At 45.1% G+C, this 21,711-nt stretch overlaps 5 protein-coding genes across 5 annotated transcripts; 1 reads left to right on the forward strand and 4 right to left on the reverse strand.

Moving 5' to 3' along the window:
- Positions 1–3,592: 3,592 nt before the first annotated feature.
- Positions 3,593–3,763, reverse strand: BDR25DRAFT_224902 (uncharacterized protein; the record flags this gene model as incomplete). The annotated part of the gene is made up of 1 exon (XM_033685162.1): positions 3,593–3,763. A coding segment is annotated over one exon (171 nt), but the record flags the coding sequence as incomplete, so codon positions are not given.
- Positions 3,764–3,923: 160 nt separating this feature from the next.
- On the forward strand, positions 3,924–5,430 carry BDR25DRAFT_355240 (uncharacterized protein; the record flags this gene model as incomplete). Its single annotated transcript, XM_033695427.1, has 11 exons — positions 3,924–3,958; positions 3,993–4,045; positions 4,088–4,163; positions 4,207–4,256; positions 4,317–4,395; positions 4,427–4,781; positions 4,836–4,870; positions 4,936–5,025; positions 5,063–5,165; positions 5,231–5,367; positions 5,415–5,430. 11 exons carry the CDS (start codon positions 3,924–3,926, stop codon positions 5,428–5,430), a joined length of 1,029 nt encoding a protein of 342 aa, XP_033547612.1.
- BDR25DRAFT_343012 (uncharacterized protein) lies at positions 5,261–11,714 on the reverse strand. Its single transcript, XM_033693789.1, has 11 exons — positions 11,531–11,714; positions 11,391–11,478; positions 11,262–11,332; positions 10,969–11,201; positions 9,191–10,914; positions 8,695–8,720; positions 8,211–8,461; positions 6,896–8,090; positions 6,505–6,849; positions 5,676–6,453; positions 5,261–5,606 (listed from the first exon to the last, which is right to left on the reverse strand). The coding sequence occupies exons 1-11, from the start codon at positions 11,576–11,578 to the stop codon at positions 5,461–5,463; spliced, it is 4,905 nt and encodes a 1,634-aa protein (XP_033547613.1). The 5' UTR covers positions 11,579–11,714; the 3' UTR covers positions 5,261–5,460.
- Positions 11,715–15,779: 4,065 nt separating this feature from the next.
- Positions 15,780–16,881, reverse strand: BDR25DRAFT_303762 (uncharacterized protein). Its single transcript, XM_033690071.1, has one exon. The coding sequence runs from the start codon at positions 16,541–16,543 to the stop codon at positions 15,998–16,000; it is 546 nt and encodes a 181-aa protein (XP_033547614.1). The 5' UTR covers positions 16,544–16,881; the 3' UTR covers positions 15,780–15,997.
- Positions 16,882–18,017: 1,136 nt separating this feature from the next.
- BDR25DRAFT_303764 (uncharacterized protein) lies at positions 18,018–18,913 on the reverse strand. Its single transcript, XM_033690072.1, has 3 exons — positions 18,400–18,913; positions 18,304–18,345; positions 18,018–18,191 (listed from the first exon to the last, which is right to left on the reverse strand). Exons 1-3 carry the CDS (start codon positions 18,818–18,820, stop codon positions 18,121–18,123), a joined length of 534 nt encoding a protein of 177 aa, XP_033547615.1. The 5' UTR covers positions 18,821–18,913; the 3' UTR covers positions 18,018–18,120.
- Between the last annotated feature and the right edge of the window lie 2,798 nt (positions 18,914–21,711).

Consider the following 21,711-nt stretch of genomic DNA (forward strand, 5'->3'; position numbering starts at 1 on the left):
AGTTTTAGTAGGGGCTTAGCAAAAGTGGCCGGCCAACCCGTGTGGCCGGCCAACCTGTTAGGTACGTTAGAGGTGTTTTATGTTACCTGCTTTATAATATACAACACTATTAAAAGATAGCAACAACACAGCACTGTTAAGTTATTACCCTATACTAGTAAGCACCTAGTACTTTTAAGGCAGGAGAAGAAGATAATTATTTAAATAGCTAGAAAAAACTCTAAGCAAATATACAAAAACCTCTAAAAAGAAGCTAGTCTGCTAGACCTCTCCCTCTAATAAACCCACCCCCTGTGCAACTGTACACTGTACTAGATGCTTAAGAAGCATAGCCTAACTAATTACTACTGTAAAAAATAGCCTAAATTAAACTACAGCTATGCTGCTTTATAACTACACTTTACTAAAAAAGTACTATTACTTTAACTAGCATAAGCGCGTAGTTAAGTTTTCTAATAAGTGCTTTATATAAAGAGGTACTAGTAAGTAGGTAAAGTAGTGTTTTTATCTTTTACATAAAAAATATTATAAAAATATAATTATAAAGGAAAAAATAAGAAAGCAGCTTTTATAAATAGTATAGAGGGCTATTTAGATTAATCTAAACAGGAGTGTTAGCTAAAGTAAATTAGCTATTATAAAAAGGGACTTTAATGCCCCTTATAATAGCTATTTAGGCAAGAGTTACTGCTAAACACTAAAAAAGGGTTTATTACTTTATTACTAACTTAGATAGATCTTTATGCAAAATAACACTTTTATATATAATAGTATAAAAGCATAAGAGTTCTTAGAAAGTCACAGGATTTAGATAATAGAATAGCCCCCCTATTTACTTAACCTTAACCTAATAGAGCACCTCTAGTAGGCCTTAAGAAAGATAGTCTATAAACTACACCTAAAGCTTAAAACTATAGGCAAGTTATAAGAGGATTAGAACGCTTTAAAAGCTGCTTTAAAAGAAGTGTAAAGAAAGATACCTAATTTACTAATCTACAAGCTTATAAAGTCTATGCTACACTACTTAGCTGCTGTACAGAGAGCCTAGAGCTAGCAAACTAAGTACTAAGTAGGGGAGGTTATTAAGCAAACCTAGGGAGATTTTTGTAAATTTTAGACTACTATTTACTATATAATATATTTAATTTAATTTTCTAATGTTCTAGGCAATTCTTAGTTAATTTCTAAGTGTTAGAAGACTGTTGTCTATTAACTGTAGGTTTAAAAAACATTTATTTTTCTACTATTACTTTTATTTTAGTAAATACTTTTTATTTTAATATAAAAAAATAAGTTTTTTTTAACTTTTATTTATAAAATTAAGTGTTTAATTAAAAATAAGTAAGCTCTACTATTAAATAATAAATATAAAAATAAAGTATTAGTAAACTTTTAATTACTATCTAAATACTATTAGTACTAAGATGTATTTAGCTACACTATAGCTTACTAATTACTAGCAAATTACCTATACAACTATAAGATTGTTTTTATAGAACCTTATTTTAATAGTTACAGCCTGTTATATAAATAAAACATTAAGAAACTAGAGGTATTAAAAAAATATGTTATAAATAATCTAAAATATAGCTTTATTAAGTAAAGTTAAAGCTCTTTTACATTTTCTATTTTTTATATATAGAAACTAAATAGCAACTTATGTATTTATATTAATTACTATAAACTTAACACTATTACCTGTAAGAATGTGTATCTAATACTATGTATAAATAAACTTTTATTAAAACTTATAAAAGTAGCTATCTTTATAAAGTTTAATATTCACGTAGCTTTTAATAAAATTAGAATTAACTTAACATCTAAAAAGTGTACAACCTTTTAAACATAATATAAAATATATAAATGCAAAGTCTTACTTTTTAGATTATATAATAGCCTAGTAACTTACTAGTGCTATATAAATAACATATTAATTAACTACCTAGATAATTTTTACATTACTTACTTAAATAACATTTTTATTTACTTTAAAAATAAAGCAACTTATATTTTCTATACTAAAAAAGTTTTAGAAAGGCTTTAGTAAGCAAAATTATAAGTAAAAATTAAAAAAAGTAAATTTTATATTACTTAAAGAAAGTATCTTAGCTATATACTTTTAAACAAAGAACTAGAGGTTAACTTAAAGAAAGTAAAGGTACTGCGCAACTAGCAGACACCTACTACTACAGCAGGTGTAAAATTCTTCTTAGGCTTTACTAGATTCTATTAATAATTTATTTTAAAAAAATTTTATGTAGTAAAACTAATTATTATGCTTTAAAGTTTTACTAACTTTTTTATATAAACTTTAAAGTGTAATATAGCTTTTAAAAATCTAAAGTTTGTGCTACTAAGTATACTTATGCTTTACTATTTTAACTTTATGTTATAAACTAAAATTGAAACTAACACTTTTAATAAAGTAGTAGTAAGAGTTTTATCTTAGAAATATGCTAATAGAAATTAGTGCTTTATTTTATTTTATAGTAAAGTTCTATCTAGTTTAGAGCTAAACTAAAACATACATAATAAAAAGCTCTACAATAGAGGAACTAGGACACCTGTTAGCTTATGATGGACAAGAGTATAGGCAAGTATAGACTTAGGACAATAAACTAGGCAAAAAGTTAACTATTTGTATAAGATCCTACATCTCTATCCCCTAACGTCCCACAAACCTTAAAGTTTTCACCTAATTATTACTTAACAACGCAACCTTAAACACGCTGCTAACGCGCCCCTAGACATGTCTAATCAAGATATATATTGCTAGGAAATATCAACTTTTTAAGACGTACTACGTACGTAGGGGCAGAGATGTGAGCCGTAACTTACAGCTCACGTGACAGTTACGTACTACGGACTGTTGGAAGCGCTGCATTTAGTCTTGTTCAGGAATCTTCGCTTTTGTGTAGCATCGGAGCGATAATTTCCGCAGTGGTCAGAGGCCACGCACTGAGCTGGACAGAGCCAATCGCCTTAGCAACTCTCCAGTTCATGTCCTGCACGAATGTGAGGGAATACCATTGGAAAAGACTAACGGGTTAGATTTCCCGCCTTTTCCAGCCTTTGCCATTGAGCAATGTAGTAAGGCTGCTGGTGTATCGGGTACTTGTATCATCCGTCATAATCGATGGCGTAGTCCATTATAATTAAATATAATTGTTCTTCTAGCTTGGCTAAAGTGCTAAGAAATTGAACAGTATAGGCAGTTACTGCAGTAGCTAGAGCCTTATTAACTGTACAGTAACAGAAGGCAATTTACTTTGTTCTAACTGCTAAGAGATTGATACTATTAATAACAGTAGCAACAGTACTAGTGCTATCAAACACCATGAGTTCCAGCAGCTCCACTCATTACTGCCACGCGTTGTAAAAACTATTGCACCCCCAACAGCTTGAATTTAGAAACCGGTCGTGATACTGGATCATTAGTTTTAAGAGAAATTTTGTGTCTAGAACAGATTGCCAGGTTGGTCTATGATTAAACAACTTCGTCGACTCTGGTCCTTGATCTAAGACGAATAATGAAGGAACCTGCAACACATTTAATTCCTTGAACATGGGGGTTTGATGGAAGCCAGAAAAGCTAAATATCTAGACGTTTCTTGTCGTCTGACATTCTGATCAGCTTGCGGGCGAAATATGCGCTTCCCCAATATGCATGCGCGTTTAGGCAGAGACGTATAAGGTTTTGACAAATATCACTGCTTTGAGGGGGTATTGCATTATACCAGGAATCTTCGCGTTGGGGTTTAAATGTTTTTACTCGTACCTCTGGAGTTTGGGGTCATCACACTTCCAGAGGACTTTTTGGGGACCGTAGATGAGAAGGCGGCGGGAGAGGAGGCCTTCTTGTAAGTTCAGGCTCGGCCGTTGATGCATTTATCTTAGATTTACGTAGGTTCGAGGGAACAGTGATGGTGTTTTCAGTAACGGAGCTCTCCAAGCTCTAGTCACCTACACTCCTTTGACCCTCTGCTGCCTAGCTACGCCACATGCTGGGGCCCAGAGCTATTGCTAGCCTTAAGTCACATGACGGGTTCACCTAGTACTATATAAACCCGTCGTTGCCCTCCTTTAGCAATCAATCCAGTTCCTCATGCCTCTGGTGCTCCTCCTAGCTTCACAGATGGCTACAGAGCCGGATTTTGGCAAAGGTTAGAAGTTGGTGTATTCGGGAGCCACGCCTCAACTCCTAAGTTATAGTCATTTCAAGGTGAAAGGCGTTAATTTCGATAGATTGGGGTATAGTATAGCTCTAATATATTTTGAAGAGGAAGATTCCAGGGGGAGAGGTAGGGATACATAAGACTCGAAAACTGAGCACGAGTGGGATAATGTCATCCCACAAATTGCGCTTTCCTTGTTAAGCACCATATCCAACAAAAAGTCTTTTTTGGGCAGAGCAATCACAGCATAGTATTGTAGATCGGCATCTAGTCATTCATCAGATGCCGACGCTCCTTCATGATGTCTCGTGTCACTTTCTCCAAGGTCGAGATTCGTCCTGTCATCGTTTAAGATCCTCGAATCGAGTCCGATTTCCGGCTATCAGACCGATGCCAATTGCATTCTACGCTCAGATTCTACCTTATGCTAGGAAAAGAGATTTATTATGCATCATATTCGGAACACATACTCGGTTCGTTATCCGGCCATCTCTGGGCCAGTCAGTGATTACCAGTTGGTGGGAGAAGCATTTTTCAGGGAAAATAAAAGGAGAAATAGTGGAACTCTTCACGAGGGGAAAGCGTGAGAAGAAAGACATCATTCTAGTTTGAACTATGTAGGTAAACGCTGAGTACTATCGCTAAGGAACAATAGTGTAGTATTATCCCACTATCTTCTTGCAGTCTTTTACCAAGTAGATATGTTACAAATAAGGTTGTTTAGACTCATCCGTTCTGCAGTGATCAGACGTTCCCCAAGGAAAATGACGAGCACATGTCACTGTTCGCACTATGATATGGCCATTTATCGACCAACTCTTTCGCGCAACGGTCGTATGGAGTATAGTTGGTCGGTCTAGCCACGTAAAGCAAGCTTCACGTGCGAGCGAAGGTCAGCGGGGAGAGTGGTGTCGAAAACGCGAGGTAAAAGACTGTGCCGAGGGTCACACCCTTGTAGACTTGTGCCTTCCCAGCCTCGACCTTCATCCAGTCCGCCTTTATAGCCATACACGAAGATTTAAGTTGTCGCCTCCAACATCTATCAACACAGATAGGCATTCTGGCAGGACGCATTCAATACCAACGCGGTAGTACTGCAAAATCCATTTCTCTACAACGCCGCATCGAATGCAACCATGCTTCACCATAACCAAAACGCTAGATCTCCATCCAACACCATCCATCCAAATTCGTAAGCATTAAAATCCACAGCCATCCAGATTCCAATCACCCAGAAAGCACAGGACGCGGGTAATGTATGTATACAATACTACTATACGAGATCTCAAAAGCCCACCACAAGCATCAACCCATATCCTACGGTAATAACAACCACAAACGTAATCAGCGAAGCCGGAATACCCCGTGTAAGGAAGTGTTTGACTTCAAGGTATCGTTGGCCTGTTCGCCCATCTTCCATCATGATCGCCGCTGAGAACCAGTTAGTATTCTATCCTGCTCAGATATTAAAGGGAGAGAACTTGTGTTAGGGTTACGTACTCATATTGGGGAAGCCGCTAGTGGGCAACCCCATAGCGGCAGACGCCATCAACACGCTCCCCATGACTAGTAGGTTGGGGTGCGGTTGCAGCATAGCTTGTCCGACCTGTTGCACTAGAGGCAGGACAATCAGGGCGGCGACTGTGTGGCTGATGAATGTAGCGACGACTAGAATCAATGCTGCGAACACGACTAGCACCCCATATAGGCTCATGCCATCCACTCTCTCGGTGATGCTCTGAGCAATAGTGTGTAGTAACCCTGATGAGTTGACTGATTTACCAAGAGACAGGCCACCAGCAGCGAGGATGATAATAGTCCAGAGGAAATTGTTGAAGTCTTCTTTTGTCAAGATGCCCGTACCGAAGAATAGGACGAGGGGAATAATAGCAACGACACCCATGTCGCCGAAGATGGGCTCGAGTTGGTGCGACACACACCATAGAGCTATAGTGATGAGGGTGACGATGCTGATGAACCATTGGATGCCAGTAAAGTGATCTTTGAGTGGGCGGATGGGGACAATAGTAGTGTTGCGGCCGGGTTTGAAAGTCACAAGCAGGAGAAGCCAGATTAGGAGAATAGAAATGATGCAGACAGGTAGCGCGACGAAGAACCAGACACCCCAGCTTGGCTCGGGGTTCATGTTCTGCAGGGCGATAAGATTCTGGGGCGAGGCGATAGGTGAAGCAGCCCCGCCGATGTTGGAAGAGAGGGCGATGCCAAGAAGAAGGGCCTTGGTCATATCTGAGTCGGAGGGAAGATTCCGGAGGATAGGCTAGAGATAGTTAGTAGTTACTTTTGTACTTGTACTAGGGTATAAACTCACCTGGATAATAGAATAGCACAAGACAGGAGCAGCAACATTGCTGATCCACATACTGGCGAACATGGCAACGAACATGTTGGTAATGAGAACAGTACGTGGTTTCGTTCCCGCCTTGCTTAGGACAAATGTCGCCATCATCTTAGCAATATTGTACTTCGAGAGAGCAGCTGCAATCGTAAAGCCTCCAAGAAGAAGCATAATTACAGGGGTCCACATAGCTGAAAAGACATAACTAGCCGCTTGCTTCGACTCCAGCCGCGCGTGAGGCTTTGCATCACTGCGGACAACGCGGAGCGTAACGGCTAAGAAGGGAACAAGCAGCGATGTCACGAAGAGAGGAATAGCCTACATGACGTGAGAGATGGTTGGATAAGAGGAAGAAGGGACATACCTCGGTGGCCCACAACAGACTGATGAACACGACCATGGCTAAACAGTTCTGCTGCTCTGGCTTTTCCATAAAGGGCACAAACAGCAGAACAAAGAACAGCGCTAGGATGAGAACAAGAGTGTAAAAGGTACTGCTGAACAGCCACCGCGGACATTGATATTTTCCAATAGGGGTAGAGACTTCCTTGAGCTCAGGTTCAATTTCATCGCCTTGCAACCGCACCTTTCTTGGGTCTGTGGCCCGCCCTAGCATTGTCTGTCGGATCCCGATGTTGGCGGCTTGAGCTTTCCTCTCGATGCCGATCATCTCCCTCCAGACAGTGTTCCGCTCCCACACCACGTGTTCTCGCAGGTGAAGTCGGAGTTCACGTTTGGCCTCCGCGACGTCGCCTTTTGTGCAGATACGAGAATAGGCAGTTTCAATCCGGGTGAGATTTTCGGCGAGATTCTCTATCGTGGGCTTTTGAAAAGGATATCCTCTGTCGACGTGTTCGGCAAGATAGGCGCTCTTCAGCTTTCGATCCAAGATCTTATCGTACTTCTTCAGCACTTTAGAGAAGCCGGTCTTGTTCAACTGAATGAAGGACCGCAATTCGCATAGGTTGACGTATATGCTGATTGTCCTCCTCTTCAATGACACGCCTTCGTCGTAGAGTGCTGAAAATGCCATATCGTTGTAGTCGTCGAAGGCGACGCTAGCCCTCCGCCTAGAAGACGCGAAGTCCGTAGAGCCTTGCATGTCCTCGTCGTGGTGACCGTCCCACCTCCGTCGCCCATCAGTGCTCTTCCTCCGCAGTTGTGACGTTTCGTTGGCATCGTCGTCCGAGTCAGCCTCGTCGTCTTCTTCCAGGTATGACCGCCGACTGAGGGTGCTTGTCCGCCTCGGCCGCGCGAACCCTATGCTTTTGAAAATGCTCGCACTCCTGGCCCTCTTTCCCGGCGGTTGATTCTCCTGCTCATGCTCGAAGTCCTCTTGCTCCTCCTCGTAGTTCTCCTCATCCTTTAATAGGTCGTCCAGCTCCCCGTAGATCTCGAGCTCCTTGAGCTGGTAAAAGGAGCATACCTTCTCCAGCTCTTGGTCCAGCGCATTCGTGAAGACTTTATCGGGCTCTTCGGCGGCTCCGCTTAGCAAGGGCGAGGACTCGGCATCGGCGTGGGCGACCTGCTGGTTGATGCGCTGCTCGAGAGTGTAGATCCTGTACGATGGAACACCCGGGTCAGTATTCCCCATGCTTGACCTCAAAGCTCAATATTCTCCACTCGCATGGCGACTGTCGCTTCCCGTTCCCGTGTGCCTGGATCGGGGTGTAACATACAGCTTCTTGAGATTGCTATAGGCAATATAATGGCTGCTCCAGTCCGGCACAGCATTAAACTGCAAGCTATGCGAGAACTTCATCTCGTCCTCCTCGAGAAGCCGCTCGAGCTTCTCCCGCCGCTTCCGTTCACGCTGGCTTTCCTGTGTCCCCTCGCGTGCCTCAGCTGCGTGGTTGTAAAGCTCCTGGAGCTCAAAGGCCTCGCCGCTGAGAATAGCCCGTTGGGTAGAAGGCCCGTCCAGGATGCTCGCCTGGTGATCGGGAAGCTGCAAGAGCAGAGGAGGGTTGTGGGAGAGGGGATCGTGGTGGTTGCACTGAGGAGCAGGTGATCAGACGGGTGGCATGCGGAAAGGTGGATCGGTGGCTTGTTGTGGATGTGGTTCATGAGTGACGTTTCGCTGGTGCATCATTGGAACCGTCACCTTTCCAGGCCAAGAATCAGACTCGTGGGACCCTTGATTGGCTCACAGACCCCGGTTCATACTTTTCGCTTAGGAATCCGCTCTAGGCCTAGTAGGCGATTGTTCAGCCTCATTTTCTCAATCCAGGATTTACTAGTCACTTTCTCGTTCTCCAACTTCAGCCAAGATATACGGTAAATATATCAGTTAAAGCCTGTTGATCCCTTGGAGAGGTGCAAAATCCCTGCCAATGCCTTGATTTCTCTTGTTTTCACGTCTCCGGATTTTGTGCAAGATACACGGGGTAAGTTTCGTTCACATTCCAATGGCAGCAACACATGGTATCACCAGCTGGGACCAAACACCTTCCTAACCATCTTCACGATAATACCAAAAATATGAGTGTTTGGATGAGGTTACTTAATCTTCTCTACTCTACGAATGCTAAGATGGCGTGATCTCTCAAGTATCTTGAACCAAGTTTACCAGGCTGATGACATGCGACACTCGGAACACGTCTTTTAGACTGGAGGCATGTTAGCAAAGATTCCCCTCACAGAACCGAAATGGTTCACTTACATCTCAGATCCCATCCAATCTGCGGTCCAAGCTTAGGCAGCTCATCAGCCACGCTCTGTACATCCTTATCGCCTCGTCCGCTGAGACAAATCACAATATCCTCATCCTTCTTCATCGTCTTAGCAAGTTCTAGGGCGCCATAGACAGCGTGGGCAGTCTCCAGCGCAGGGATGATGCCTTCAAGTTGGGAGATGAGACGGAATCCAATGAATGCCCCCGCATCAGTGGCAGCGATGAACTTGGCTCGTTGGTTGTCCTTCCAAGAGGATAATTCGGGGCCAACACCAGGATAATCAAGACCCGCGGAGACGGAGTGTGTATCGCTGATCTGGCCGTGCTTGTCTTGGAGGACGTAAGTACGGACTCCGTGGAGAACGCCCTTGGTACCACCCGTCAAAGTAGCGCTATGTCGGTTCGTATCGACACCGTCACCGCCAGCTTCCACGCCAAGCAGCTTAACGGAGGGATCATTCGAGAATGGGTAGAACATGCCGACGGCGTTGCTACCTCCCCCAACACACGCGACGACGGCATCGGGCAATTTTCCGCGCTTCTCCATCATTTGCTGTTTAGTTTCGTTCCCAATAACTGACTGGAAAGTTCGGACAATAGTAGGGAAAGGATGAGGGCCGATTGCAGAACCGATGATGTAGTGAGTTGTGGAGAGGTGAACAACCCAGGCTCGTAAGGCCTCGTTGACTGCATCCCGGAGTGTCTGCGAGCCCGCTTCAACGGCAATGACTTGAGCACCTAGGAGCTTGATGCGGAAGACGTTTAGGGCCTGGCGCCTGACATCCTCTGCACCCATATATATGGTGCATTTCATGCCAAACTTAGCGCAGACCGTGGCGGTCGCAACACCGTGCTGGCCTGCTCCTGTTTCGGCGATGATTTCAGTTTTACCCAATCTTCGAGCAAGAAGAATTTGGCCGAGAGCGTTGTTAATTTTATGGCTGCCAGTATGATTCAAATCCTCGCGTTTCAACCAGATATTCGCCCCTCCAGCATGCTCGGTAAGTCGTTCAGCAAGGTGCAGTTGTCCAGGGCGCCCCATATACGGATAATATGATCGATACTCCTCCCAGAATTCTGGATCGTCTTTCGCTTTGTTGAAACCATCTTCCAATTCGGCAAGGCAGTCCATAAGCGACTCAGGTACATACTGACCTCCAAATTCTCCAAACCGGGGCGGAATTGAGTGCTCATGCTCAAACCCATCAGAGTTTAAAGCCTCGATCTGGTCAGCAAGCCCCGGGCCACTAGGCGTGTCGGTATCGGTGATGACCTTGTCAACTGTCACGTTGTTCGGTTCCTTGGCCTCGGCTAGAGTCTCCACGATACCCACTTCCCTGGTTGCGCTATTTTGACTCGTGTCCCGACCGGTGATCTTGCTACAATATTCCTGGACTGCCTTCGCGCCTTCGCCTGGAGCAGCTTCTCCAATAACGTTCACAATCTGGCTGCCAATAACCACACCTTCAGCAATCTTTCCAACGCTCAAGAAATGATCCCTTGTGCTGACGCCAAATCCAACCGCGGCTGGAACATTCCCAGAGTATTTATGGACTCGCTCGAGCAATTGTGGGAGAGCCGCGTTCAGGGTCCCTGTTGCGCCTGTGACCCCCATGCGGGAGACCACATAGATGAACGAATCAGCAATCTTGCAGAGGACGCGCATGCGGTGGTCCGAGGTAGCGGGAGCGATCAGAGGGACGTAGGATAGCCTAGGTAATAACAGTTAGCTGCGGGGCCCAGAGATACGATCGCTCGCTACTCACCCGAAACTGGTGCAGTAATTTCTGAAGCGAACAGCTTCCTCTGGAGGCAGATCAACGATAATGAATCCATTAGCGCCTGCCTCCTTTGCATCCTTCATCATACGCTCTTCGCCGTAACTCAGAACTGGGTTATAGTATCCCATCAACAGTACCGGGGCTCTAAGACCTCGCTTTCGGGAGTCTCGAATCATTTGAAGGCATCCTTCAGTTGTCACACCATTCTTAAGGGCTTGCTGCAGACGATTCTTGTAAGAATTTTCCAGCCTCGAGAGGTAACGTATGAGTCAACATACAGTATTGGACTTCTGAATGGTCGGACCGTCGGCGATCGGATCAGTAAAGGGCATACCAAGCTCTATAAGGTCTGTAGGTGCCAATTGGTTAGTTTCCTTCCCGTTTGGAGACGTGTGCGGAGAACGTACCGGCGCCACCAGCCTCCATTCCGAGCATGATGTCAGGTGTAGCCTCGGCGGTGGGATAACCCGCAGTCACGTATGTAACCAGGGCCGACTACAATTCCACTCAGCATCAAGGAGGCCGAATCTGGGGTCATGTAGCTTACCCTGCCCTCCTTCTTGCATCGCGCGAAAGTCTTCTTGATTGCGTCCATGGTGTTCTTTTTTTTGGAATTGAGGTTCGAGAACAAAAAGTTTTCGATGAATATCGAGACAGGAAGAGGACACTTGTATAATGAATCTTAGGCCAAAGTGAGTCACTCACGCGGGAGTCGGGAGATTTGGGCGAAGGGCAAAAGGTCAACGCTCGATCTTCGTCAGATTAAATCGTCTGACGGCCTCGGACTGGCCTCGCCGGAGTCGGAGCTAAGAAATTTTGCCCCGCGCTAGTCCGGTTACAAGAAGGCGGTGAAGAGTGGTTCTGCATGAACCTCTCCGAGCCCGAGTAACACTCTGACTACTCCATTCATCTTTAACTCCTTGAGGAAATTCCCGTGAAATTATATTACACTAATTCTATGAATGGGATGTCCGTAGTAGGCCGGGAAATTTGCCATTGTCGGATACCCTTTGTAGGTCAATGAAATTTCCCGAATTGTGTGCTCTAACTCTTCATTTTCAAAGGAGAATACCTTTGGACGAGGAAAGCCGTCATATCCAGAGATGGGGGGATTACTTCTTATCAAGATTTCGCGTGGATATGAATTTGTCTCAATTCCTATTTACTCCGCACCAAAGCCAGATCAGCTGACCGTTCTCCGTATCCAAAGCCATGAATTTGGTTCACCTCCAGTATTTCCAAGGAACAAGCAAATGAACTGACTTGTTACTCAATTCAAACGAGCTCACCAAATCCACCGGAATCGAGCTATCAGACCACAAATTGCACCGGGTTAGCATTGTGTGTCCCTACTCGTGTCCTTGCCTGTACTTCTTTAAGACCTTCAGTGGAATCGATCCGCTCCCTTCCCACCTCCCGTCCTCTCACTTTCCTCTTACCTTGCCCCAAAATTACATACCTATATGCGTTCTCCCTAGATGTTTCTGAACAGCATTTTCCATCACTTCCTGCTCCCTACGGAAGCTACTGAAGCTTCTGGGCGGATCAGACCTAATGGACATGCTAGAGCCACTAGAGGCGCGACTGCGAGTAGTTATTGTCACCGGGATATCATCCAACCATGCAGCAGTGGCTTTGCAAGGATGTGGCGTTACTGGGTTATTGAAGAGTTGGACATCACTATCAACCACGCACTCCATAGCCTCTTCCGTTTATTAATAAATTCAATGTTTCATAAGGTTTAACACAGCCCAAGCCGGAGCGACTTAGGTGTTAAAAAGGAAGGAAAGGTTACTTATTCCTGGTCTCTCACTAGGCTAGTTCTCTCGAGCAGCGGGCCGCTCATCGATAGTCATAACAGTGCGTTAAACTTAATCCTGTTAAGATAATGCAGCAAGATCACGACTCAATTGTTGAAGCAATTCGCCTTTGGGACCAAGTCTCGGAGCACTTGAGGCTGTAAAACGACGAGTTCGAAATTAGGGGTCTCCGTAGGAGAGGAGCTTGGTCAACATAACATCCGCTTTCCCTGTCTGAATGCCTTTCTGGGCTTCTTCCGCTTTCTGGACCTCCATATATCTACTTTCATTAGCCTCATCCGCTCTCTCATGCGTATCTCTGTCTCCAACTCCTTCCTTACTAGATCACACACTACGTCCACTTACCCTTGGTACCCATGCACGATCCCTCGTCCTTCCCCGCAACTATGAAACGCTTTTCTCTACTTGCGGCGTCTTCCAGACGAGCTACCATGTGTTTCCGGTGAGTTCCAAGGCTTCAGGTTTCAATTACTTTCCTTTATGTTTTAGTATAATCCGTGAGGTGATTCACTGGCCGGCATGGACAAGAACCAGCCGAAGGCATATGGCGCGATTCCACTCGCATCATATCCAATTTCGTAACTGGCTTTGAAAATACTGTGATTGAACTTCCGGGGGCTACATTTCAAGGTTTGGATTCCCATTGCACTGCGAGGGTGTTTCGATGTATAGGGTCGATAGGTTGGTATTTCTCGGGCAGACTTCCGCGATCCTGCCTGCGCATAACTGTGATGGATGGACAAAAGAGGTTACAAGGAACATAGAAGAATACAGTTCGTAAAGAGCGATACTATGATTTCGACGATGTAGAATGTATGCGTATGAGAATGTTGTGGTAATGATGTCAAGTGCATGGTTGTCCACGGATTTCTTCTCAATACCTATCCCGCCTACGGAGTTGCAAGAGCATCGCACCTTGAGACAGGAATAGTCAACGAGCACTCCTCAGGCGCAGCTACCAATACGCGTATTTATAGGCTCTCCATTCTAGATGCATTGAAGTGAAATTTCCACTTCTGCATTCTTGTATGTTTCGAGACGAAGAGCCCTTCCTTGGAAAAGCGTAGGTGGGGAATATCCATGGTTTGAAGATCCTCAATGGCTGGTAACCACTTTACTTTGTGCTCTTGAACACGGCCTGGCTCTGCGAGAGATTAGAAATAGAGTACGAATCCCTAGCTCACCATTGGCAAACACAGAGCGTTGACTTTCTCGTTCAATGCACCTCGCGAAATAGGGAGCGCGGGCGCTTTGCATGCCTCATTTCTAGCGTGAAATGCCTCGAACCATCAGTTATTTATGTCCCACTCCCGCGTCATCGATTCTCGACTGCGAAGGATATGGATTTGATCGTCCAAGGCTGACTGATCCAAGACGACTCATTAGCTCTGGAGCAAGATGCCCCCGCTTGAGGAAGGGGCGGTGATAGTATGATGGCCTCTTAAACAAATAAAGATATAGAGCTTTCTACTGTTAGGTTAATTGATCTCTTTGTAGGAAGCCAATGAGGACATTAAGCAGTAGGCCTTTGGTAGGGCGCGAATATTCTTGAATATCGGTTGCAGAACTGGCTTCGAGACGACGGAGGTTTACATGGCTAATCTGGAGGTTAAATGTTAGTGACATGACACATTTCCAAAAAAAAAAAAAGAGAAAAAAAGGAATAAAAAACCTAAAAGTACACGGAAATATCCACCCTTGAACCTCTCAGCCTCTTCCATCAAGCTTATTTAGGCTAAAGCCAGCTTTCTTTCCCGACCATATCAGCTGGAAGTATTGTAAACCTAGCCCCTCAGTCCCATGAAGTAATTTGGTCTTGGAGGAAGATAGCAGTCAAATCGTAGAAATTTCCAAGAAAACTAGATCGGGCGGAAAGACGTGAAGATGAAAAATGGAATCCTTGCACTACCTCGGAAACCTTTATAGGGGTTGATTACAGCGCTTAACCGAGCGTCCAAGCCACTAAATAGAAAGGACCGTACATGACTGTCACGCTTTGTGGAAATTGACATTGAGTGAGATATAGTTAAATAGTGCAATTTTAACGGAATCTAAGTAGGAAATTAACCATCTAAAAAAACATGTATTAAACTAGAAGAGTCAAGAATACCACGATAAGTAAACCCAACCCAGGAAAAGAAGAAAGAATTAAATAAAGTACACATATTCTAACCTGAAGCTAATATGTTTGCAGTTACAGAGGTCTCCAATCTCTAGTCCCACGATGACGTACTTCCACCCCCCTGATACACTACCATTACATTACCTGTTTTACCTCCTGCTTAGTCACTTGATGTCTAGCCACTCCTTTGCACATATAGACCTCAAGTACACTCCTTTAGCAATCAACTCAGTTCCTCATGCCTCTAGTGCTCCCAAAAGTGTCACACGATACCCACAAAACTCCCAGCTGACATCCGATGCAGATCGCAGGATGACGAAGCCAATGAGTGCCCAATAGCACAGATCCTAGTGGGTCAGGTGTATTTTTGATTATAAATTCCCGGCGGACTAAGCCTCCTCCTTCTTGGTGCGGGTTATCAATTGCCACAATATTATCTTTTTGGTCATTTGACCTCTCACAAAATCCTTCCTCATCTCACCTCTGAGTCGCACACGAGGCTTCGAGACTATATTTTCCGGCCTGGCGCGTGTTCGAAGCCATACAAATTCATTCCCCACGATGATTCAAGAGATGACAACTTGTCAGCATCAGATCATCATTCTCACAACACGGCTCCCTTCCTGCATCTTCACCCCGTCGGTGATTTAGACAATGACAAACCTGGAGCCTCACGCATCATCCTCGCTGCAACGCGTTCGCCCTCTTGCACCTTCATGTCCTCGGTGCTTCAAGACTTGACAATCGTGCAGAATTCTAAATGCAACCAAGCCAAGACACTACCGACAAGTGCTCATACCTTCTTACTCAATATGACTGCCTTAGATGCTCCATACCAATACAATACTCTTCCACTGCATCACCACCAAACTTACACGACACCATCATCCTCATCACGCTACTCCCATCTTACATACTCATGTCTGGTGATGAATTATAGAATGACAATAAAAGGAACCCTCCTCACTCTCATATTTGACGATGATTCAGGATATGACATTAATAGGACAGCCTCCAGATCGTGTTTCTCACAACACAGTCCCTTTCCTATACACTCATGCTCCTTGATGGCTCAGGACATGACGATATTGTAGCCCTCCACATCATCCTCATCATCATTAATTGCCGATGACCCAGAGCGAGAAGTTAATATCCCTCCAACCACCTTGTCAGCCTCCTCATGGCACAACCCAGCGGGGTTAAAGTATTGCACCACAGCAATCTTTTCCAGGTGCCGTCTCCAACACTTTCCACAAGCCATGCCCTTTGTCTTTACTACAGCGCAAGATAATCGAGTTCCGCGAAGGTTGAGATCGGGTCGGCGCCAGCGGCGGTCTTGGTAATCTGGGTCTTCGAACGCGCAAAGAAATCGACCGCGTGCTTCCATATTTCCCTTCACTTGTTGCTTGCGGGCAATCTCCTCGTCGATTATTCCTAGAGCCTCTACATTTCCATCCGCGCGAAGTCGAAGTTGTTCTGGATCATACCTTCGGAGGCACTCCATGCATAATTTGTTTGGAACATGGACCTTCTTTCCGAACCCAAGACACTCTTCTCCTGAAAGACACTCGACAATAGGTGGTGGCTTGAAGGAGTCCTCAAGTGAGAACGGCAGCATGATGACGAGAAGTTGATACAGATAAGAGTTCCTTCCCAGGGGTTTTGATACATGGCGAGGTTGATGCCGATGTACAAGTTGTTACGGCTACTATGATGTTGAATTTAGCCGTTATGTGAAGCTATGGCGTCTCACAAGTTGGAAGATGCTAGTATACGAGACGCTTTTCACCCCTTGGTTCTCCAGTGGAGGCGGCGGGCACTAACTTCAACCTCGACTCGTTCTCTTCGTAAGAGCACTGAGAGTTGGGAAGTTAAAAATTAGAAATGTCAGAGGTGAAACCGGGGAGGGTGAGGAATTTGGACAGCTTGAGAATTGGAGGTGGAGAAGTTTTGAGGAGTACGAAGTTGGAGAGTCTGAACATGAAGTAGATCAAGGTTGCTGAGAAACGAAGTCAGCGAGTGCGAAAAGAGTCTCGGCACAGTGGCAACTTCTCCCCACTGAAATCTTGAGCGGTGAGCTGCCGATAAGCGGGGCAAATGAGCGAAGGGCAACAAAAGCGTGTACATATTTCGTGTAACATGTGTATAGCACATCTGCAGCAACCGTAACAGATTTCCCAAGCGCAGGTGGACTGCGTCCACGAATCGCTATCGCTTATTACCGTCCCCAGGGCTCCGGATCAACAACAACATTAGGGTGGAATGGATAAGCTAGGTTGTGACGGATAGTGGCGGACCGCCTGATAGGCTCATACCTAAGTACGATAGTAATGTAAAGTATTCGTAAGAAAGTCGCCTCCACGCCACATCTCACGCCTGACAGGCGGTCTGAGTCAAGATACACCATTTAGAAAGTAAGGGTATTCGATACCGTATTTTCATATGCTCACATGCAAATATGCATTATCCCCGAAGGCCATAAGCTTATATGGAGAATTGCATCTCTGCTGTGACTGGGCGAACTTGGTCCTGCATGGGGCAGGTTGCAGATATTGGTGAAACATATGGCGGAATAATTGGTTCGAGATGGCGAATTCCACGAATCCGCCCTAGTAGCACAATTGCCCGTGAAACGAAGGCGACGATATTAGTATATCGGTTGAGGAAATATAACTCCATCAATGGGCTTTCGAAATCGTTTGCGGTGGCTGAGTGTTTGGCGCTTCAAGGAGTTCCATCGGATGTAATTCCTTGCTAACCCCGAGATCACCATAACCTTCCACAGTGTGCAATCCAACGCAATGAGGAGTATCATCGCAAACTGCAGAGTAATTGAGAATAAAATCTTCAATATGCTGACTATTTGCTAGTTGAACTGTAAAGTATCCGCGGTTCTGGGATTTGCGTGAGCTAACATTTCCGTAGCTAATTTCCATCACATCGAGGGGACAAATCCACGTTCGAACCGGCCCTTATCTCGGGGATTCGTTTGCGCTGGGGAAGCTGGAGAAGTTGTGCCAGCCTTACCATTGTCGATGGAAGGCAAGTTGTTGGAAGTCCCCGATTCAAATTCAAATTCTTTCAAGTCTTTAAGGAAATCGTAGTCATCGTCGTCGAGATTAACGGGTGGCACATGGAGACTGAATTTAACCATGTGAAGAGTGGTCCCAACGCCACATTCAGTCGAGTCATCTGTCAGTTGGATTCCATCGGCCTCGAGCGCAAAGTCAGACGGGTGACAACGTAATCGATCAGCCATTTCAGCCCTGATCACTCCAACTGTCAGAGTTGTGGATGGGACGAATTCAATGGTATAACGAACACCATCGATCTCCACACCCATATTCAGAATCTTTGTGAGTGGAAAGTCAAACGGACCTGCCAAATGATTACCTAAGTCATTTTCCCTCCCCCAATGTGCTGTAACCATGTTAGCATTGCCCAGAGTGCCGTAATTTCCCATCGTAGATCTACCTCTACACCCCGGACAGTATCCCTGCCATCGTGTCCCGCGCATGGTCTGACCAACCCCATCGATGTAGATTGGGTACTGCTTCGCTTTAGGTCGCTTGTCTGCACAAGCACAGCATATTGTAGTCGCTGAAAGGCTACACGACACGAGAAGCTTATGGGAGCAACGTTTTGGTTCTTCAAGCGTTGACTTGATCGCTAGGGTGATATCGGAGGTGCCCTGCTTTGGTTGTGGTGGTACTGGATATTTCTCGCAAAGAGTTTCTTTCTCCCATAGACTTTCATTTCCGCAAAGACTTGGCTCGGACGACGTATTTTGGTAGGACCATCCGACCAGCGGCTGTTTTTCGTTCCCGTTGCGGGTCAGGTGGGCAGTTTTACCAGCCCTAAAAAGTCGTCGAAAATGATCTTTAATAAGTGACATCGGGATACATCAAGCAACGAAATAGAGGCAGGGATACAACTGGTCGCAAGCGATATGGATGAACAATGATGCGAGAAGCAAAACTGGGCTCGGATGGATACTTGTATGTCCTCCGCCCTTGCTTACCACCATGCCGCACCGCTACACGGATGCGCCGTAGAGGCGTATTCCAACCGTTGTAACGAGTCATAAAAACGACTTGCCAATCGAGGTTTTCGCTGTTTGCCGATATTGAAGATACAGCTCGCATTCGCTTGCGAGAGGAGGCTGAGACCTGGTAGCACAAGGCAGAAATGGTTGAGGAGTTTAAACGAGGTTTGAAAAGGAGTGTACTATTCCTAACTAGGTTTAGCGAGCTTCAGCCCTCAGCTTCTCACCATCATCAGCCCTTAAAATACGACACTGTGTGACTGTATCCTCTCTGCATCACAATTTGTATGTCGTTCCTTTACGTCGAGTTAAGCAGCCGAATATTTTACCTAGGCTTAAGGGCGCGCGTTGGGCACTACTCGTGCTTGGTGTTAAGAATTCAACAGCAGCTATGGCATCTCCTGACTCTTGTTCTGGGTGAAGAGGGGCTGGAGATGAAGGTCATCACAAAAGCCCTCCAGAATGCCAGAAATATTTGGCAACCCATGTTTGGCGCTCGTTGGCAAGATCATGACGCAACGTCTGTGGATCTTCTCGAGGACGACTCATACGCAATGCTGAGCATTCCTCGCACCGCGCACCACTGATACTCTGAACTGCCAAAATCGACTTGGTCCTCGCTCGCCAACCTGGATATTACCCTGAATAAATATTAAACTGTCCATATTGTTCGGCACTTATTGGATGAGTATGAGTAGACTTTGCCGCATAAGGCATTACGAATTTAACGCCAGATATGAGGCCAGTCTTTACTTGCGTGAACTTTTCGGGACCATGATACTTTCGTAAGACTGGGAAAGGGTCTGTTAATAACCTTGAAGTAAATAAAGACGGAGAAATAAGCAGGGCTAGAAAGGCCTTGAGCCACCCCTAGCTACCAGAAGTCTTGGGGAGTCCATTTCCGCTCTGCGAGCAGCGGCCATCGGGCTGGTGTATGTGATTGTCCAGAGAACATGATCAATATCAGAAGGAAAAATTCTTGAAAATTCCGCAGTTTGCCGGGATAGACACCAGAAGGCCGTTCGCCACTCTTGCAAATCATCTCATCCGACATGGTCTCAAAACTCACAACAATATAAGACACGCATACCACTATTCTGGGATCCGTTACAGACATTCGCCAGAGATCTGGACTTCTATCCATCACCAGCCAGCAGAACTCCTACTATCAAAGTTTAAATAGTATTGTAGAATCCCTCTGAAACTCCAAAATCTTAACATGAAGAGGTTAGCTGGCCTATTTGCATTAGCATCTGGAAACATGGGTGGAACATAACTGGTGGCACTTTCACAAGATGACGCATGAGAAAGTTTTGGTGAAATGTCTCGCATCTTCTGCAGAATGTGGGAAGGCGATGGACGTTTCGAAGAAGGTGGCCGGGCTCATGGGTGCACTTCCTCTCCTAACTTGGAGTGTTAAGAGAAGCACATGGGCGTACAGGCCGCGAAATTTAGCCAGCTCTGAAGGCTAAAGTTCATATCGGGATTTGGATGATGAAATTAACAAAGTAAGGAGATTTTGGAAGCCTTTAATCAAGTGTTTGCAGTTACAGAGATCTCCGATCTCTAGTCACATGATGACGTACTTCTACCACCTTGTGTTACGTTACCTGATTTACCTGCTGTTTAACCACTTGCTGTATAGCCCACTCATTTGCATATACAGACCTTTAGGTTCACTCCTTTAGCAATCAACTCAGTTCCTCATGCTTCTGGTGCTTCCAAAAGCTGCACATCAGGTTTCGTTCAGATTGGGTTTTCAGGCCTAAATATAGGTGGTTTGCTCTAAGCTTGGATTTCCCTGGCATTCTTTTCTAAATTAAATAGAAGAATTTGTATTTTTCGAGGCCAAAATGGATCCTGGGGATGAGGGAAGCACTGACTACGCCTTGGTATACAATACCCATTCTCAGTTAAGTGCGCGGTGCTGAATGCTGGTGTCAAATCTAGACAGAAACTGCGCTTTCTTCTGTTCTCTCTACTTCTAGAAGTAGGTCAAAGAGATGGCCTGTACCTGTTCAATGTTCTGTAGAGTGTCATAACATTCTCCAAAACTTTATCCCGGTACAACAGCGTGCTTTACCCGATTTGGGGATGCTAAGATACTAACGCCTACATTCTAACTACTGTCTGACATTGCCTTTCTTGTCCTCTCTTCCACCCTCACCTGTTTTCCCCATGGGGGTTAGATTTTTGAAGCTGCGCAGCACCAACTCTGAAAGGGATGCCGACTCTGAAATGGCCTCCATGAACACTCTCGATGAGCCTAATCGTGCTCCAACTATTAGCGATCACGAGTAAAACGATATCACTCTCATCATCGGCGAGAAAATAGGGCTTATTATTGTTTTGGTAGCATTCTACGCCGTACAGGCCCTGTCTATCGCGGTATACCATGGTCGCTAGGTTGAGATTCTATTTCCTGAGAATAACGTGGTTGCAATGCTAATGGTCTTACGAATCGTTCACCTCCATTTCTAGGACATTCCTATGGAAGAAAACGTCAGCTTAAGTCCACTAATCAATTTACCCATAGTGTGCGAATTGTACGATCTTGTTGTGCACCTTTCCCAACCATCTATCCGTCTATGCCGCTAGGTGAAGGATCTAGAATCTTTGCATAATAGAGTGGGTAATGAAAAATGGCTTCTTATCTCTTGGAATTTTGGTTATGGCGATATATCCAAGTGTCTTGTACGGTCGCTGGTAACGGCGGTTATGGCAGACAAAGATGGAAATTA

This window comes from Lindgomyces ingoldianus (genome assembly GCF_010093535.1).
Source record: "Lindgomyces ingoldianus strain ATCC 200398 unplaced genomic scaffold BDR25scaffold_16, whole genome shotgun sequence".
Lineage (NCBI taxonomy): Eukaryota > Fungi > Ascomycota > Dothideomycetes > Pleosporales > Lindgomycetaceae > Lindgomyces > Lindgomyces ingoldianus.

Coding starts and splice junctions, on each gene's coding strand:
- BDR25DRAFT_343012 (XM_033693789.1), bottom strand. CDS start 11,578: ATGGACGCAATCAAGAAGACTTTCGCGCGATGCAAGAAGGAGGGCAGG. Junction 11,202..11,261: donor CCATTCAGAAGTCCAATACT/GTATGTTGACTC, acceptor AATCGTCTGCAG/CAAGCCCTTAAGAATGGTGT. Junction 8,721..9,190: donor GATTGGATGGGATCTGAGAT/GTAAGTGAACCA, acceptor ATCGCCTACTAG/GCCTAGAGCGGATTCCTAAG.
- BDR25DRAFT_303762 (XM_033690071.1), bottom strand. CDS start 16,543: ATGCTGCCGTTCTCACTTGAGGACTCCTTCAAGCCACCACCTATTGTC.
- BDR25DRAFT_303764 (XM_033690072.1), bottom strand. CDS start 18,820: ATGTCACTTATTAAAGATCATTTTCGACGACTTTTTAGGGCTGGTAAA. Junction 18,346..18,399: donor ATACTGTCCGGGGTGTAGAG/GTAGATCTACGA, acceptor ACATGGTTACAG/CACATTGGGGGAGGGAAAAT. Junction 18,192..18,303: donor CTTAGGTAATCATTTGGCAG/GTCCGTTTGACT, acceptor TGGAGTGATCAG/GGCTGAAATGGCTGATCGAT.